Below are 21,291 nucleotides of genomic sequence, written 5' to 3'. Positions count from 1 at the left end.
ATTCAATAAAAACAAGAAAATTAGAATATCTCGGACATATTACACGTGGAGAGAAATACACCTTGCTCCAACTGATTATGCAGGGAAAGATCCAAGGAAAGAGAAGCATAGGGAGGCGTAGAATGTCATGGCTGCGCAACCTGAGAGAGTGGTACGGATGTACATCAAATGAACTTTTCAGAGCAGACGTCTCAAAAGTCCGAATAGCTATGATGATTGCCGACCTCCGCCGCGGAGATGGCACTTGAAGAAGAATAGTACCACAATCATAATTTAATTAATTATGATTGTGTATAAAATTTAAGAGAACAAAACCCCGATAAAATTTTTATGGGATGTACAAAATTCACTGTTATTTTTTTTTTAATTTTCTTGCTATTAGAAAGCCACATGTTCATTTTCAATATAAAATCTCTAACAGTTTTTAATATATTGGAAAAAATCGATTTTTATTTTGTAACTTTAACTTTTTTATATATTCACATTTGTATTAAGGTAAGTTAGGATCAATTAAACTAATTTTGGTCCCAGAATACGTGATTTAATGTATGACCTATATTTTTGTTACACTCTGTATATGTTATTTATTTTTCGTGTTAATTGCAGTTGACCATATTAAATATTAATAGCAGTAAACTTACGTTAAATATTACTATTATATTACGTATAAATATAACGGGGTTCCGAAAATACACCAAGAAAATATTCTCAAGAATACTAAATTTTAGGTTTATTAATAGGTAGGTACTGCAGTAAATAAAGGAGGTCTCTGAACCCAAATATGTGTTGTAATATTTTTACACTTACCCGTTAGGTAAAGGACTGGGAAGTACTCTTCCACCCCTACCCATAGCAACGGCTTGCTCGAAACTCAGAGGTGTTTGGTTGGCATCCCTGACTCCAGGATTGACTGCTACGTTGACGGGGTTGATGTTTGCGGTCTCTGGAGGAGATATTTCCCTGAGAGGTTCTCGGTCGAGGGGGAACGTGTGCGGGTGGTTGTGTGGAGTTACGTGCGCCGAATGAGACTGAAAATGTTGCTAAAAATACAAATATATAACATCAACTTTGTACTATTTATTTTAATAAGTAATGTAGATCTTTTAAACAATCTAAGTTAATTAACGTCCTTTAAATAATCTTTAAAGTTATTTAAAACATATTTATTAATTTAGTTTATTTCGTAGATTTATACGAAGTTTTGTAAATGTAATAAGTAAAAATCTTGTCCAAAATCATGAAATATACCAAAAATGAATTTAAAAAGATTAGCTCCCTAATCAAAAGTGGTACAGATCTAAATCTAGTGAGTCAAGTAAAGTACCTTGGGTTAATATTGGATACGATTTCTACTTGGAATTAGTAGATGTAACAAAAACCAATAAGTTAATGGTAGCCAGACTCACCTCTAAAAAAATGTGGATGGGGTTTAAAACCATGTTATATTAAATGTGTATTTTGGTGGTAAAACCAACAATTGCATATGTATCAGTGTTATGGTAGTCAAAAGTGTAACAAAAAAGTGTCATCTTCAAATTATTAAGGTGCAAAGCTTGCTTGTTTTGGAATCACACCAGCTCTAAGGAGCAACTAAGCAGCCTTAAAGAATATTCTAGTCTGCGAGAAAACCTGACCAAGTTAATGGTTAGATCAGACCCTAGTAATATCATAAATGAAATCCCTAGATAATGACTACAATATTGCCCTTTGTAGCAATTCCCAAAAAGTAAAGTGCAACAATCTGCTCAGATTACAGAACAATAGCAATGAATACACAGCAGACTTGTTAAAACTCTTAAAAATGAAATTAATAATAACAATTTGGGTTAATAAATGATATAGCCACAAGAGATACTTCATTAGGTTTAAATGTGCTGTCACAAGGATGCATGAACACGACTCAGGACATATATTTATGTTTTGTAGACTTTGAGAAAAGGGATTTGATAATGTTTAACATAAAAAGCTTGTAGACTTGTACCTTAACCTAATTAAAATGCATATAGACATATACGGTAAAGAGACAGTGATACTCGGAGTATATGCACCAACAAACGATTCCCCGAGAGTAGAAAAAGAACATTTCACGGAACAACTTCAACATCAAATAGAGCCAATTAAGAAGAACGTCGAGATAATTATAACAGGAGACCTTAACGGCAGACCTGGAAGGAAAGAAAACGATAAATTAGTGGGGAGATTTGGAGAGCATGAACAAAACGGTAACAGAGAACGTCTGATGGAATTATGCGACTAAACAACCTAAAAATTACCAACGGATTCTTCAGACATAAAAATATTCATAAATATACATGGACGCGGGAAACACGAAAGCTGAAATCGAAAATAGACTACATAATAATCAAACAAGATACCACAATAAAGATCAAAGATGTGTGAGTCAGAAGAGGAGCAGAATGCGGAACGGACCATAAACTATTGACATCAAAAATGGGCATTAATTGGAAACATAACAAGACCCCCTCTACAGAAGAACCGTTGAACACTATAAGAGAAAAACAATACAATATAGAACTACTCCAAGAACAATCAATAAGATAACTATACCAACAACATCTAGACCAAAAATTAATAGAATTTAGATACGGCAACATCGAAGAAATATACGAGAATATAAAGGCGAGTATAAAACAAGCAGCATTTGAAGCCCTTGGAGAAAAAGAACATATAACAAATAAACAGCACTATTATGAAATGAAAAAACTATACAGAAAATGGCTGACTACAAACAACGATGAAATTTATAAAGAATATGGAGAAAAAGATAGAGAAATAAAAAAACAAATAACACAACTAAAGAATGAAGAATGGGAAAGAACCTGCTTAAATATTGAAACATACATAGGAGGTACAAGAACTTCGGAGTCATGGAAAGTACTGAGAGGATTAAAACAAAACTCAAAAGAAAAAATTAAATTGGGGAATATACAGGACAAAGAATAAAAGGACTATTACAAGGAACTGTTAACAGAACAAAGACCACAATTCATTGGAAAAGAAAACAGACGAAGACGAAGCAGATCCCTACAACAAGAAATAGAAAAAACAGATAGGGAAATGAGAACGGCCATAAAAACAATTAAAAATAAGAAAGCACCGGGACCTGGAGGCATCTTACCTGAGCTTATAAAATACGGATCAAAAAAATTACACCGGATGATACAATGGATATTTCAGAAAGCCATAAATAGAGGATAGCTCCCAAAGGAATGGACGGAGGTATATATGACATCTATATTTAAGAAAGGAGATAGAAAACGATGCGAAAACTACAGGGAAATAAGCGTAATATCATCAATAGGAAGATTATATGGGAAGATACTGCAAGAAAAGATAGAGCAAGCGATAAAAGGCAAAATCGGGGAGGATCAGGCAGGCTTCACGGCAGCAATATCATGCATAGACCACATATACACACTGAAAAAAACTGTTGGAAATGAAAAAAGCAAAAAATAGAGATATACATTTGTCATTTGTGGACCTGAAAAAGGCGTATAACTCTGTACCAAGGTCAAAACTATGACAGGCAATGTACAAATTATAAATACAGACGGAACTCATAGAAGCTACAATAGCTCTGTATAAAGAAAATAAAGTGTCTATTAAAATGGGAACAAGAATCATAGGAGAGTTCACCACAACAAAAGGGCTCCTGAAGGGTTGTTCCACATCTCCAACCCTATTTAAAATATACTTAGAGAAAGCCTTGACTACATGGAAAAGAAAATGCGAAGGCATGGGAGTACCGGTACGGAACGAATACCTACATATATACGTTAAGCTTTCCAGACGATCAAGTAGTGATTGCACAAGACCAAGACGACCTCAGCTACATGTGAAGAAACTACAAGAAGAATATACCAAGGCTGGCCTAGATATTAATTTCGTGAAAACAGAGTACCTATCTACAAGTGAAGAAGACATAGAAGATCTACAGATTGATGACAACGTAACAACCAAAGGAAAGGATAAATTCAAATACTTGGGGTTTATAATTACGAAAAAGGCAACAACAGAGGAAGAAATTACACAAAGATTAGGACAAACAAGAACACCAATCCGACAACTTAACTCAGTATGGTGGGATAGACACCTAAATATGAAGACAAAAACACAGATTTATAACACATCAGTGCGAAGTATTATGACATATGGGGCTGAAAATTAGATCATAAACAAGAAAAACAGCAGTAAGATAGTAGCAACAGAGATGGAATGCCTGCGAAGATGCTGTAGAGTAACAAGAATGGATATGAGAAGTAATGACGAAATAAAGCAAAGAACATCAATAGAAACAGACATACTAACATATAGAGAACAAAAAAGACTAAAGTGGTATGGACATGTAAGAAGAACTAGCGACAGCAGATGTATAAAGAGAATAACCGGATGGAGCCCCATAGGAAGGAGAGAAAGAGGACGACCCCGAAAATCCTTAAGGAACGAAGTAGAGGACACCATGAGTAAAAGAGGCCTAGACGATGGAAAATGGAACAACAGAGAGAGATGGAAACGGTTGAGCGAGGGAAGGCAGTGAATACTGTAGAATCCCTGAATATATAGACTTGTATCTTGTAAACATTTTTTGTGTAATTTAAATAATAAATACAACGAATTTATTGAATGAATCGAGTAAATATGGATTGCTAATGATGTGGGTTTTATTTTTCAATGTTCCTCCACGTCTATCTAACAAATAAAAATATATTTTAGAACAAAGCATGGCAAACATTCTTATCAGAACCTGATAGAAGAATTAATTACTATTTAACTGGGAATAAGCCACAATTAAAGGTTAAAATACGTTTATTGACGTTTCAATTTCCACTTCGGAAATCGTTCTCAAAATACAAACATTAGTAAATTAAACAAATTTTGTTTTTGTTACTTAGTGAAAAATTCTTCTATTAATTTAATTTTATCTGACTCATCTATATTGACAATTCAGACATACATTATACATTTTAAAGTAGACGACTTTAAAATGATATTGCCAATATTGTTGAGTTGCGTTCCTGGGACGACTTTACTTATAAGATAGTTCATTCGATTACATGAAATCAACTTTAACTTGAGAATATCCGTCAGAAAAGATCATAACATGTAATTCGTCTTTAAAAAGACAAATACATGCCATGATGACAGTAAAATTCTCCTGTTAGTGATTCCATAGTAAATTATGAGGGAAAAAACCAGGAAAAAAACCTCATAATACTATCCCGACATGGTAAGTATTTGATCTTGCATTTATTTTACCTTCAATAAATACCAAATTCCGATTTTATATGTTTGTTATTTAAAAAATATATAAATGATGTATTCTCCATATGTTACTGACTTACCAATACTGGTATTTTCTTTTTAATAACTTCCTCTTTCAATATGGGTAACCAGATCCTACTACATTCTGCCGAGGAATTCGCGACACAATTGGTCTCATTTAGCATAATTAGAGCCGATGATGATTGATGATACATTGGCAACTAGAACAAGACTAAATATATCAGCTATAATGGAGTTAATAACAGTATGTACTGATAATACATATTTTCAACTAAATAATGAATTCTATAAACAAAGTTTTGGACTAGCAATGGGCTCTAGTTTATCTCCATTATTAGCCGATATATTTATGGAAGATTTTGAAACAAATATTATTTCTAAACAAAATTTAAAACCCTCAGTATGGTGGAGATATGCAGATGATGTATTCTCAATATGGCCTCATGGATCAGAGTTGTTGGACACATTCCTAAATGATATAAACGATAAAGAAGAGACAATAACATTTACCATGGAAAAGGAATATAATAACACATTACCTTTTCTGGATGTTTTAATCTCTAAGAACGATACTGGATACGAAACTCAGGTGTATAGAAAACCAACACACACCAACAGATATTTAAATTTCAAATCAAATCACAATATTAATATTAAAAAGGGAATCATTAAATCCTTATACGATAGAGCCAAAATTACTTGTTCTAACCAAAATTCGTTCTTGGAGGAGAAACATTTGTTAACATCTGTTTTATTAAAAAATGATTATCCTTTATCGTTTATAAATAAGGAATTTTCAACAATAGATCGAATAGAACAAAACAACTTAGAACGAGATCCTACAACATATACAAGGGATAATACGAGGAAAATAACAATACCATATATAAAAGGATTATCGGAAAAGCTTAAAAGGATAGGAAATAAATTCAACATTTCAACAACATTCAAAACAACAAACACATTGAGATCTATTTTGTCCAAAACCAAACCTAACAATGAACAAGAAAGGACAAAGAATTGCATTTATAAAATACCTTGTGAATGCGATCAGTTTTATTTAGGTGAAACATCAAGGCCATTAAATGTTAGAATAAGTGAACATCAATCCTATATTAAAAATAGAGAATTTGATAGATCTCAAATATGTAAACATGCATGGGATAATGAACATAGGGTTCAATGGAATGATTCAAATATAGTCCTAAAAGAAACGGATGGTAAAAAGAGAAAAATCAAAGAAGCGGCTCTAATTATGCTAAATGAGACCAATTGTGTCGCGAATTCCTCGGCAGAATGTAGTAGGATCTGGTTACCCATATTGAAAGAGGAAGTTATTAAAAAGAAAATACCAGTATTGGTAAGTCAGTAACATATGGAGAATACATCATTTATATATTTTTTAAATAACAAACATATAAAATCGGAATTTGGTATTTATTGAAGGTAAAATAAATGCAAGATCAAATACTTACCATGTCGGGATAGTATTATGAGGTTTTTTTCCTGGTTTTTTCCCTCATAATTTACTATGGAATCACTAACAGGAGAATTTTACTGTCATCATGGCATGTATTTGTCTTTTTAAAGACGAATTACATGTTATGATCTTTTCTGACGGATATTCTCAAGTTAAAGTTGATTTCATGTAATCGAATGAACTATCTTATAAGTAAAGTCGTCCCAGGAACGCAACTCAACAATATTGGCAATATCATTTTAAAGTCGTCTACTTTAAAATGTATAATGTATGTCTGAATTGTCAATATAGATGAGTCAGATAAAATTAAATTAATAGAAGAATTTTTCACTAAGTAACAAAAACAAAATTTGTTTAATTTACTAATGTTTGTATTTTGAGAACGATTTCCGAAGTGGAAATTGAAACGTCAATAAACGTATTTTAACCTTTAATTGTGGCTTATTCCCAGTTAAATAGTAATTAATTTAAAATGCCACAAGAAAATAGCTTCAGAACAATACTGATAGAAGAAGGTTTAAACTTGAATGTATGTACTTGACGATTACAAAAATAGTATTTTTTACTTGTCTTTTTGAGTCTTAAAAATAGTCAGTAATATAAAAATTACAAAAGGCCTTTTATGTTTCGAATGATCCAAAAAATCTAAAATAATATCTGTCCGGGTCGAAATTTTCTTTTACAAAGTAGGTTACAAATAAAACAAAGATAATAATTAATTAACAATAGTTAATTAATTATTATCAGGACAAAATTATATCGGGCAACCCTTTTTTTATAATTTTTAATATACTAAATTAAATATCAAATAATTTTTATCCATTAAATAGATCGATGCAGGTCGATCTTATATCGGATCCTCTACTATACGAGTAAATTTTAAAAATGCACATTGTGTTATTTTAGTTGGAAAAATTTTGGAAAAAGTATAACAATTATATCTATTAAAAATGTCTGATACGAAGTCTGCATATGAAAATGGGCAACTGTTACCACTAAGTCCTCCTAGGAAAAGAGCTAAGAAGAATCACATAGATATAAGAACCAAAGAAATAATGATTAATACATATAAACATGAACTACAAGATAATCCTTCTTTAGCGTCAACGGACATTCAACAAAAGGTTGCAGATAAAGTTGGAGTTTGTTCGAAAAGTGTCTTCAATGTCATTAAAGAGTATAAAAGTACCCACACATTATTTGCACCTAAAATAAATCAAAATCAGTTAAAATCAATAGATACTGTACATGATTTTGATAAGTCAGCTATAAGAAGAAAGGTTCATCAATATTTCTTCACTTTTGTATTTAAAAAGTTGGTTTACTATTATATGTATCTGTCAAAGTTTATCTGTTTTATATTTCATCTTTAATTTACTAGTTCGGCCCTGAACAAACACCTGCTTCCAGCGTGCATTTGCTTACGTCGTCCGTAGCTTGAAGTTGAATTTATTTTAGTTCTTTCTCTTAGTATCCCAGCTTAGCTGGTCGCAGTTAGAGGTTTAACTCTCACATATTAGTTAGTGTTAGTTTCGAATTCGATCAAATTCGAAGCATTTCTGGCTTAAGAGTTTAGACTCTTGCGTATTGAGTATAACTAGTTATTGTTACATAGCTTATAGTTAAAAGCAGACCGCACATTCTTAATCAAGTATATTAATATTGAAGAAAACATCCTTAGTTGAAGTGATAATTATTAGTAACTGGTTATTATTGGCTAGATATTAACTTAGTTGTAGTAACATTCAATAATTAAATTATGTATTGTTTAAACTGCTTGTGATCTTATTTCCCACGCCAGTGGGTGGTCCTTCAAGTTGGAAGTATTTACATGACTTAGTACGCTCTAAATGGTAGGAAGATCGCCATCCTAATTTGTTGAACAAATGTCCGTTTAATTCCACCATTGACTTATTTTTCGTTAGATATTGTAAATCTATATCATCAATAGAATAAATCTATGTCATTATCGGTGCTGCTTGATGTCACCTGTAATATTATTCTTTCATTATATGGAAAAAATTTAGAGACATACGATTGTAGTGTTTTCTTAATCATGATTTCTACACCATTTTTGTGATCAGCAGTGCTGCCGAGTAATAAAGAAAAAGTCTGCTCATTTCTAGAGCTACTGCTGCGAGTTGTCCAGTTTTATACAATATTCGTACATTCCACCTTGCAATAAAATTTAAATTTATTTTATTTCTGCCTTATTTAAGGGACGCCATGCACTTGGAGTCATTTTGTTTTGACTTTCCATTAGTGATTTTTCTTGAGATATCTTTAAAAATCTTTAATGAAGTGGTATCTTCTTGCCTTATGCATCGTTATGCCGTTGAGCATTTATGGTTCATCCGCCATTGAAACCGCTTTGTCAATCTCAGGATAAGAGAGTGCCCTTTCACTTACCAGCTCATCAGCCCGAAGCCGTTGACCGGTAAGCTCCCTTCCTGCACTGAGTGTTATCAATATAGTCATAGTTATGGTAGATCCAGACAGAGCCCATTTGTGAGCCCTTTAAACACTTAATTACAAACGCTTAACCCTGTAGTAAACGTGTAGCCTCACCGAAGGCCACAATTCTCTTTAGGGGAACTCCTCCATTTGGCTCTGTTGCGTAAAGGCCGAACCTATGATTTGCTACCTCTGGTAGGCCAATGCCGGGCACTTCCAGAGGACATACGAGGAAGTATGATATAGCAATGATTGTTTTAAGCAATGTATCGGTATATTGGTGAAAAATACATACATGTATATGATTCGGATAATATTACAATTTACTTTTTTGTTATAAAAATTCTCTTTAGAAAAACTGTAAAGCGAAAATTATGTAAAATACTATTATTCTTAAAATGGTTGTCTATTAAATAATATATAAAATAAACAACAACAACAACACAAAATGAACAATAAAAAAAATCAAAATCGAGACCTATTCCTTAAAATTAAGATTTCTCTAGATAATTTATTACAAAAGGTGTTCAGTTTACACCTATCGAACGACCTAGAAAAAAATATATACAGAAAACTCTAAGTTGTTAATTTTGCGTTACTTACGTGTGTAGGAGATGCGTTGAGTTTAGGGAAATTAATGGACCCCGGCCGAAGCTGTAGGGTGGAAGGCTTGCAAGGAGTCGGAGGCAGTCTTCTTCCTTGACCTTTGCGCCCTCCCAGCGTCGGATGGCTGTGCTGCACGTTGCCCTGATGGGCAGCAGATTTCTGCATCGGTATACCTACCACAGCACCAGCTGTAAAATATCAATCAGAATTTTTGATAAAAAGATCTACTGATGACTCTCTTGGCACATCAAACACCTATAAGGGAGTGTCAAAGTCTCATGCGAGTGAGAATTTGACTGTGCATAGAAACATTGAGAGAATTTGATAAAATCATGTTTAAAGTATTTATATGTTTTCAAGTTTTTTTTTAAACCACTTAGTTTGATTAAATAAAATTTTAAGTAAGTGTAGAAGAGTTACGAATTAAAAAAAAAGGGTAAACCATAGTATTTTCATAGCCACCACTGGGAATTTTTCCCTTTATAAGATTTTAGTTTTGTTCAATAGATATTTAATATATATTAAAAAAATATATTATTTAATGGACAATCTATGCCAATTAATAATACAAAACTGCTACTATAATTAAGAGATAAAAAACAGCCCGAAAACTACAGTACTAATAAATCAAAGGATAAGTTTAGCAGATGAACAACAGGGTTTTTGTAGTGGAAGAAAGTATACAGATGCAATATTCGTAATAAAGCAAATTCCCGAGAAATCACTAGAGTATAATAATATAGACCAGCATTTTTATGACTGATTGACTAAAAGAAAACGTTTGACAGAGTAAGACTCTAAAGATGTAATCTATCTTCTGTGTAATAGAGAAGTTTCCCTAAATATTATAAAAACTATCAAAAACATGTACTAAAACAACAAAATGGAAGTTTGAATAGATGGACAACTTACAGAACCTATAGAAATAGACAGCAGAATAAGACAAGGGGGCTCGTTGAGCCCCATGCTCTTCAATTTAATCATGGCTGAAATCATCAAAAGCGTTAACAAAGGAAGAGGATACAGAATGAGAAACAAATAAATAAAAATACTCTGTTACGCAAACGATGCAATATTGATAACTTAAGATGAAGATAGTCTGCAAAAACTGGTCCACAGATTTAACATAAGAGCAAACAAATTTATTATGACAATCTCATCTCAGAAAACTTAAACAATAGTAATCAACAAAGATCCAATCAGATGTAAAATAAAAATTGATGGCATCAGTATTGAACAAGTAATGGAAATAAATTACCTTGGAATTACACTGTCCAGCTATGGAGACCTGGACAAAGAAGTGAGAGATCAAGTAAAAAAAAGCAAATAGACTGGCGGATGCCTTTATTTCACTATATGACGAAACATACACATTAACACTGTAAGATCAATAATGGCATATGCTTTAGCAACAAGACCCGATACAGACACAACACAAAGGCTACTGGAAACGGCAGACGTGAGAGTACTGAGAAGACTTGCAGGAAATACGCTGAGAGATTTTCGTTCGATTTCCGAAGAGGACATTGAAACGTCAATAAACTTATTTTAACCTTCAGCATAGGAGCATAGAGCTTCAGTGAAAACGCGCCATCGGGTTCTATTTTACGCTAAGGCCTTCACCTCATTCCAAGACTTTCCTTGGCCTCTTATCTCGTCCATGATGGATCTTTTTTAAGTTTGTACTGGGCGACCTATTTTTTTTTCCCTTTGGGATTCCACTCTAGGGCAGTCTTTGCGATCCTGGAACTATTTTTTCGGAGTGTGTGACCGATCCAACCCCACTTTCTGGACTTAATTTCATTTTGTACCCTCTTTTGTTCGGTCAGGTGTAGCAGATCTTTGTTTCTGATGGTGTTAGGCCAGAATATACAAACAATTCTTTGTAGACATTTGTTAACAAAGACCTGCAGTTTGTCTGTGAGGGTGTTTGTCACTTTCCAGGTTTCACATCCGTAGAGTAAAACAGACATGACATTTGATCGGAATATTCGGATCTTTGTCCTTGTAGTATACTCGCCAGATCTCCAAACAGGGTTGAGCGTGCTGAAAGCTTGTTGGGCTTTTCGTATCCTCATACGAATATCGTTTTCTGTACCTCCGTTTTCTGTTATAACACTTCCAAGATACGTAAAGTTTTCCACATTTTCAATCTGCATATTGTCGATAGTAAATAGCGTGTTGTTCCTTGCATTTATTCTCATGGTTTTACTAATATTGATTTTCAAACCTATTTTATTGGCTTCAGTGGAAAGTGTTTCCAATTGGTAAGCCAGATCTTGGAACCTTTGACCTAATAGGCAGATATCGTCCGCGTATTCTAGATCGCTTAGGCGTGTGGTTAACTTCCATTGTATCCCTCTTGTGTCGGAGTCTAGTTTGGAGAGAACATAGTCTATAGCTATGTTAAAAAGAAACGGAGAAAGCACGCATCCCTGTCTAACTCCAGTAAGTACGTCGAATTCGTCACTGTTGATCCCATTGTGTGTCACGCTGCATTTCGCAACAGTATATAGTGACTTTATAATAGAAATTATTTTTTGCGGGATGTTTCTTAGCTCTAAAATTTTCCTCATTAAAATAATAATTACTTTAAAATACCACAAGAAAATAGCTTTAGAACAATTCTGTAGTTGAAATTATTGAAAAAAAATCAGCAGAGAAATTTGAAAATAAGAAGACCTTTTGGTATCCAAAAAAAGAGAAATCCATATAAAGAGTGATACGAAAGTAGGTCGCATACAAACTTATTCGGCTTTAAAATTGGATATATTAGATGTAGGGGGGTCTCCAGGCAAATATTGACCACCTAATCAAAATCGACCTCAGGCGCATCCAAGAGTGTGATGCCAACGAGGTGCATGAACACATTAATTTTAGGGTGCTCGATAAAAAGAGTATAAGTCTTCTTCGTCTTAGAGTGCCGTCTTCCTATGGAGGTTGGCTAAACAAATCAATTGATCTGCATTAATACCAATCACGTAGATTTTTCAATCCTTCCCTGTATTATGAGTCAAAATTTCATATTTTGGTCCCCTCATCACGTGGCCTAAACTGGTTAACTATTCCAATTAGCCATCCGCACGACTGGTATCAGTTCATGAGATGTACAGGAAAAAAGAAGAAATTCAATGTTGTAGAACTTTATCGTGGTGATTTTTTAAATTTTTTCAGATCTTTTAAAAAGTAACTGTCTAATGCGTGAAAAAGATACAAGACGAAATCCTTTAAATTGGTTTGATGTGAACTTGGTTGGTTATACAAGAGAAAAGAAAATCATTCTTTATAAAACATCACTTGATGAAAAACAGGCATTTCTGATGATATGAAAAAAGATATGTTGGATCTTCTTTCTCTGATAGGTCCAGTGTTTCAAGATTTTTATAAAAATTTAAAGACAACTGATGCTGCTGATGAGATTCCAGATGATGAAGATTCATCTGACGTAGAGTCAATACGCAATACTTTTCCCCGTTAAGGGACGTAGCCATTTGTCTGCCGAAACCGTATTAACATAATTCCTATGTTTTTATGTTTCTTTTTTAATAAATATTGCATAAATATGTTTTACTTATTTATCTTTTAATAAACAACAGCTTTCTTGGGCTAAACAAAGTATTATGGTGCCGTGTGTGGTCCAAATAATATAAGTCACATTTTTGTTGTAATTTCCATTTATTTACAAAAAAAATATATATACTTTGTTCAAGATTAGCATTTGCAAAGTAAAATAGGTAAATATAACAATTCTGTATACTACGATTTCGGAGATATGACAATTACTTAGCTTCAGAACAAAATTATTTATCGTTTTTTGCTTCTCCTGAAAAGTTGACTAAATTGACTTATACTTCTTTTACCGATCACCCTAGAATTATTGATTTACCTCTTTAAGTTGTTTCAATCTTATTGAAATTTGGATCGTTTATTTGTTTTGCTACCCTGTATAATTGTACAAAATATTTTCAAAATATATTAGTTTATAATGGGCTTCGAATGTCTATGTCACTTAAATTTGAAAACAGATATTTATGAAAAAAATAAATTGAAAGTGAACAAGTTCGTTCCCAAATTTCAAGTAGTTTTTAATTTTCAACTATATAAATGCTATAAACAAGATTGAATATATATTGGAAAATACGCAATTATCTACATTTTTTTATATTATTTGTATTATATTTGTTTCTTGAAAGAAACAAAAAAACAAAATTTGTTTAATTTACCAATGTTTGTATCTTGAGAACGATTTCCGAAGTGGAAATTGAAACGTCAATAAACGTATTTTAACCTTTAATTGTGGCTGATTCCCATTTAAATAGTAATTAATTTTCTTATATTATTTAAACATTACTTTTTAAGTCATTAATAGCATTAAGGTAAAACTTACAACTATTAAACAAATAAATTGCTTGGATATTTAGCCATAAAGAATGCAACACTAATACAATACTTCCTTTTGTCTTTTTCCAAACCCTTTTATTATTTTTGCATTCTTCGCTTTCATGTTCTACCTCTTTCTATATATATCTTCCCTCACTTCAGGTCTTTTTTTCTTGCCTTTTTCTTGGCTTGGTTAAATTGGAAGTTCGTTTTGTAATAGATTTATCAAATAATGCGAGGTGACAGACCAATTTATTTTATTTTCTTTTTTTTTTATGTCTTCTACCGGTTTTTCTCTATGAGAGTCCACGTGAGAGTATAGATCCACGATTATATTTGGCACAAATAATGATGCAAATAGTTGAATTTTTTTTATTAATTTGTTATGTTTTTCTATGTGTATTTTATTTGTTTATGGTCCTATTTTCTTGGGAGCATGGAGCCCATTTACTCGCGAAGTCCATCGCACGATCATAATCCTTACGACATCGCTAGTTAATCCAATTTTTACATTTTAATATTTTTGTGGAGTTTACAACACGTAAGTTAACGTAAGTCCTTTATACCTTACACTCACAAAAAACTAGTTCAAATTTTGGGGTGTTTTATTTGCTTTGATAATACCAGATAGATACACTAAGGCAAAATGTCTTACATAGTACACAAATACAAAAAATCACGCTTAGAAACCCAAGATTTATAAAATTATCAATATAGCGGTAATAATAAATTGTGTAGAATTTTAACCTGAAACACCACGTTTTACGAAATGTAAAAAATAAAAATATGAGTCCAGGAAAATAATTGTCTGTGCAGAAAAACAACAGGATGGTCAATAATGGTTTGGCAACAATATTTGTACACTAATGAGAATCACAGTAAAACAATCGAGTAAAATATCTTCGTTTTCTTACGATGCCTATTCGTTCCGGATGTTGGCGATCAACATGGCTATCCTAACTTTGCTTGCTGCTATTCTGAATAGTCGGGTTGTCGATGTATTAAACCACTTTCTCAGGTTTTGAAGCCAAGATATTCTTCTTCTCCCTGGTCCTCTCTTTCCAAATACCTTGCCCTAAAGAATGAGTTGCAACAAGCCGTATCTCTGTTCATTCCTCATAACATGGCCAAGATATTCTAGTTTGCGCTCGTTGATGGTGTTAATAATCTCGCATTCATTGCCTATTCTACGTACGACCTCAACATTAGTCACACGATCCACCCATGAAATTCTTAAAATACGTCTGTAACACCACATCTCGAATGCCTCGAGTTTTCTTAAAGAAGCTTCGGAAAGTGTCCAGGCCTCTACTCCGTATAATAACGTAGAAAATACATAGCATCTAATGATAGAGATTTTGGTAGCAAGTGGTAAATCGTGACTTCTGAAAAGAGACTTCATCATTATGAACGCCGATCTCGCTTTTCCTATGCGTTGTTTTATTTCACTGGAGTGATCCCATTGGCTGTTAATGTTGGTACTAAGCTATGTGTAGCTGTCCACTCTGTCAATTGGATGTTGGTTAACCAAAAGCTGTGTGTTTAATATTTCGCGCTTACTGATTACCATGTACTTTGTTTTCTTCGTATTAAGATCAAGTCCGTGTTCTCTACTTACATCTGATAAACGCGACATTATTCTTTGCAAACCGTTCAGACTATCTGCAAAAACTACTGCGTCGTAGGCATATCTAATGTTGTTTAGACGTATTCCGTTGACTAATACGCCTTCTTGTAGTTCGCCTAGCGCTTACTCGAAGATATATTCAGAGTATATATTAAATAACACCGGGGACAGAATGCATCCTTGCCTCAATCCTCTATCTATGGAGACTGCCTCTGTCAATTGGTCATCCACTTTAATATTGGCTGTTTGGTTGTAATATAAACTATAGATGATTCTTAAGTCCCTATCATCTAACCCCACTTCTTTCAAGATGTTTATAAGTTTATCATGCTTTACTCTATCAAATGCCTTTTTGTAGTCGATAAAACAAGTATACACATCACAGGTAACATCCCTGCATCTTTGCATAAGCACTTGGACAGCGAATAGAGCCTCTCGGGTGCCTAAGGAATCGCGGAATCCAAACTGCGTCCACGATACTTGTTCTTCGCATTTTTTATATATTCTGCCGTGTATCACTTTCAAGAACGTTTTAAGTAAGTGGCTCAGTAAAATATCTAAGGCTTTGGAATACTAGAACGGTTAACAAAAGTAGTATGATTTAAATGATTAAATACTTGAAACTTTTTAAATAATAAATAATAATACTTTATCTGTAGCACTTTTCACATGATTTCATCTTTTATGTAGTTTGACACTTAATTCAGTTAAAAGACGCTAAAACTATTGAACCGTTTAAATAGTATACTATATTTATATAGAAGACGCCATTTAATATATTTCTGGATGATATTAGCGTTAAGTAAATTTGTATTAAATTTTGAAAACAAATAATTGATAATATAAACTATGACGTAAATTACTTATACCAAGTAACAGTTTTTCAAGTAACTTTAAATAAGTTAAAAACTTGATCATATACAGTGTGTAAAAGCCAAATGGAATAAATTCATTAGTTAGGTTACTGTACATATTTATAAAAAAATCCCGAAACACGTCAAATTTAAATTATAACTTGACATTCTTTAACGTGAAAATACAACCCCTACCTTCAACCCCCTTAGAATGACAGGTACAACCCCAATTTTTAAAATAGGAAGTATAGGCTTGTGATATATCGTTTGAAAGGTCTTTTCATTCTCCATTCAAAAATGTTGTCGCTTTCAAGTTTATTAAGATTAATTAAGATAAAATAAATTAAAATCATGTGGTTACCGAAATTTGCTACAATACAATCAAAAACTAAAATGTAATGCAAAACGTAATAAAATGTAGAACACGAGTAAAAGAACTATGAATGTTAATGAAGTAGATGTTCAAAATGTTCACCGCGAACGTCTTGGCAACATCCTAATCTCAAATAAAACTGTCTTCTAACATTATTTAACATAACAGGCGTGATCGACCTAATCGCAAGCGTTATTCGTTCTTCTAAGTCATTTAAATCAGAAGGTTTAGTTTTGTACACATGGCTCTTCACATATCCCCATAAAAAGAAATCTAATAATGTAAGATCAGATGATCGCGCTGGTCATTTAATCGATCCTCACTTCCCTATCCACCAATTGGGAAATATTGTATCGAGGTACTGCCGGACATTAAGTTGGTAATGTGGTGGTGCTCCATCCTGCTGAAACCATATCGTATTCGCTGGAACTTGAGGGTTTCCTGGATCAGGATATAAATTTGCCAACGTTGGAATGACATCATTTTGAAGTAGTGTCAAATAATTGTTGCCATTCAAGTTGCCCTCAATGAAAAAGGGACCAATGATATTGTTTCCTACAATCCCTGAACAAACATTAACCTTTTGAGGGTATTGAGTGTGTTCTTCTCTCATCCAGTGAGGATTTTCCGTGGCCCAGTAGCGGCAATTTTGCCGATTAGCATGACCGTTAAGTGAAAAAGTACACTCATCAGAAAACATAACGTCTTCTAATTGGATAATATTGTTATCCAACATGTCCATCATTTGCTCACAAAAAAAAGTTCTCCTATCAAAATCGTCTTCCATGAGCTCCTGAGTAGGTATCATCTTATAGAGATGCAATTTATTTTCTTTTAATATGTTTACTATCGATGTATGGCTAGCATTGAATGTAGTGGATGCCTGTCTACTCGATGTATGTGGATTTTCCTGAAACTCAAGCAACACATCTAATTTGAGTTCATCACTCAGTGCATTGGCAGCTGCTTTTTTTATCTGGCTTACATGACCAAACTCGCGAAACTGCTTCTCTATTTTACTTATTGTTCCTTGGGATATAGGCGGTAAATTAGGAAATTTCTCATGAAATAGGCGAGTTACTTCCTGTTGTATTCGGGTGTTATCTCCGTAACCAATCATTTGTAAAACTGTTATTTTATGCATTTCCGTTAATCTAACCATTTTTCAGAATTGAATTGAACGAACTTTTTACTTAAATTAAAATACTGACAACTTAAATAAAACAATTTACTAATGCGTGTTAAAATAACGTTGCCACGGAAATTCTTTAAAGTTTTTTAATGGTTACCATCTAAAACCACATTGCTATGGTTTTTGTTCACTTTCTCATTATCAAGACCTAAACGGGAAATAAGTTTTGAGTATATTTTAGCGAATTTCGGTAACCACATGATTTTAATTTATTTTATCTTAATTAATCTTAATAAACTTGAAAGCGACAACATTTTTAAATGGAGAATGAAAAGACCTTTCTAACGATATATCATAAGCCTATACTTCCTATTTTAAAAATTGGGTGTTGTACCTGTCATTCTAAGGGGGTTGAAGGTAGGGATTGCATTTTTACGTTAAAGAATGTCAAGTTATAATTTAAATTTGACGTGTTTCGGGATTTTTTATAAATATGTACAGTAACCTAAATAATGAATTTATTTCATTTGGCTTTGGTGTGATGGTATTATTGTAAAAAGATAAAGGGGGCATTCAGGACTGTCAAAACTATAGAGGGATAAACTTAATGTCGCACACAATGCAAATTTATTTGCTGGCTTTATGCCAGGAAGGAGAACAACGGATAATTTGTTTGCTTTAACACAGTTGATAGAAAAATACTCCAGGAAAGAGGACAATGGATACTTTGTTTGCTTTGAGACAGTTGATAGAGAAATAAGGCGAAAAGAAACGAGGCATTTGGTATTTATAGATTTTGAGAAGGGTACGACACAGTCCCTAAACAAGAGGTGTGAAGATGTATGAAAAAGAAATGGGTCCCTGAAAAGTACATAAGACTCGTGAAGAATATGTATGAGCGAGTTTACACAAATTTAACATTTTTCTGATATCATTATTCACGTTGGTTTTTAAGTACAACTTTTAAATTGTATTAATATTGAAATCCTCACCTCAATAATACGAGTTTAACCATATGTAACACTTATGGTATTTTATCTAGTGATGAAGCTCATGTCAAATTGTTTTGAAATAATTTAGTAAACATAGAATGCTGTGATTTTAACATTAATTCATAAAGCTAACAATAGCTTGACGTTTATTAAAAAGTTTTGTAAAATAAATTTTATTAAGAACTAAAGCTGGAAGTTGTTTTATGTGTTTTTAAAAGCTTTACAGTAAATATGATTTTTATTGAAAAAGATCGAATTACTGTTTTAATAATGAGGGGCTGAATCCATTAGGCGACGGTACAAAAAATTGTAAAGCTCTTTGAGGAGATTGGACGATGGCATTCGAACAGTTAAACCAAAGGCTCTTAGGAATTACAATAAAATGAAAGATTCAATGCAAAGTTTCGTTGACGATCCACATATATCCTCATACAAATCTGCAACATTACATGATGTAGGTCATCCTTGAGTCGTCCGTATATTACATAAGAATTCATTTAAACGCTTTAAAATACAGGTGTTGTAAGAATTAAATAAAGATAACTACGACCGTAGATTATAGTTTAGATGAATAAAATTGTAACTGACGAGAACTTTATTAATAAGATAATTATGTTATATGTCCGAAGTCTATTTAATTATAGTCAGCGAATATATATGCGTAGGAACAAGATGCATAGACCAGGTAATGGCCTATAAATACCTAGGTCATGAGATTCGCATAGGAAAAGATAACCAAACCGTTGAGCTTCTCCGTCGTATAAGACTGACTTGGGCAGCCTTCGGTAAGCTGAACCATATTTTCAAATCGTCTGATATACCAATATGCCTTAAAAGAAAAACGTTTAATCAGTGTGTTTTGCCAGTGTTAACTTACGGTGCGAATGCGTTGACCATGACAAGGAGAACAGTTAAAAAGATCCGTGTGTGTCAAAGGGCGATGGAGCGTGCTATTTTGGGCGTTTCACTACGAAACAAGATCCCAAATCGCCAGCTACGACAAAGAACAGGAGTGGCTGATGCAGTAGAGAGAGTAGCAATACTGAAATGGAACTGGGCAGGTCACGTGGCTCGAATGACAGATAATAGATGGACAAAGCGGATACTGGAATGGAGACCAAGAGATGATGTCTACCGAAGCAGAGGTCGTCCACCAACACGTTGAACTGACGATCTAAAACGTTGCCATAGGAATTGGATGCAAGAGGCACAAGATCTAAATAGATGGAAAATTATGAGGGAGATCTATGTCCAGCAGTGGATAAGCGAAGATTGAATGATAATGATGATGATGATGATGTTATATATCCATTTTTCGTATTGAAAAGGTTAACAATAGTAATACGCCCAGGCCATTAAGAATTAAATTTACAGATAATGATAATCCATTATTTATATTGCTCAGTAAGAGCAGGTCGTTAGGAACCAACTTTTTCAGAGGTCAATTGAAAGATGACTTAACTAAATATCAAATAAACTATTTGAGTAAACTGTGAGAGGAACTGGAGAAACGTAAAGTTCTAAACAATGATCTAACAATAAAGTATATTAATAAAGTTACAACTATTATTATTATTAAGCAACAACATGCAGCAAACAATGAATTAAGTTGACAACAATAAATATTTTTTATACTAATATTGTTTCTTTATTTCATCATCATAAGTGGCTCGACAATCAGTTGTGGATCTTGGCCTTCTCACAAAGAAGTCGTCACTTCTGTCGATTCCTCACAACTTCCTTTATCTTCTAACCCTTAGAATCTGTAGGTCTTCTTCCACATCATTAATCCATCTCATTCGTGGTCGTCCTCTGCTTCTTGTGCCTTCTGATTTTGAAAATTTTAATCTCTTCATGTATTCGTGATCTGACATCCTAGCAATGTGTCCAGCCCATCTAAGTCTCTGCACTTTAAGGAATTTCACAATATCTGGATCGGTGTTTAACTGATATAGTTCAAAGTTGTATCATCGACGCCATAGCCCATTTTCATTTATGGCACCAAAAATCTTTCTAAGAATTTTTCTCTCAAAAATACCAAGAAGTCTTTCATCATTTTGAGATAAGGTTCACGTTTCAGCCCCTTATA

The 21,291-nt window shown here is 33.2% G+C and overlaps 1 protein-coding gene across 25 annotated transcripts in view; it reads right to left on the bottom strand.

Annotated features, from left to right (window-relative positions):
• cac (calcium voltage-gated channel subunit cacophony) overlaps positions 1-21,291 on the bottom strand; it is a 405,056-nt gene that overhangs the window by 4,122 nt on the left and 379,643 nt on the right. For 23 of the 25 annotated variants that reach the window (XM_072539658.1, XM_072539662.1, XM_072539808.1 and 20 more), the window contains 2 exons: positions 9,842-10,032; positions 808-1,040 (listed from right to left, as the gene is read on the bottom strand). In XM_072539658.1, the coding sequence (XP_072395759.1) occupies positions 808-1,040; positions 9,842-10,032 (424 nt within the window). The remainder of the gene's footprint in view (positions 1-807; positions 1,041-9,841; positions 10,033-21,291) is intronic. The other 2 variants (XM_072539671.1, XM_072539746.1) reach the window with 1 other exon arrangement.

The sequence above is a fragment of the Diabrotica undecimpunctata genome, chromosome 1, assembly GCF_040954645.1.
Source record: "Diabrotica undecimpunctata isolate CICGRU chromosome 1, icDiaUnde3, whole genome shotgun sequence".
NCBI lineage: Eukaryota > Metazoa > Arthropoda > Insecta > Coleoptera > Chrysomelidae > Diabrotica > Diabrotica undecimpunctata.
This window is presented reverse-complemented; position numbering and strand designations above follow the sequence as displayed.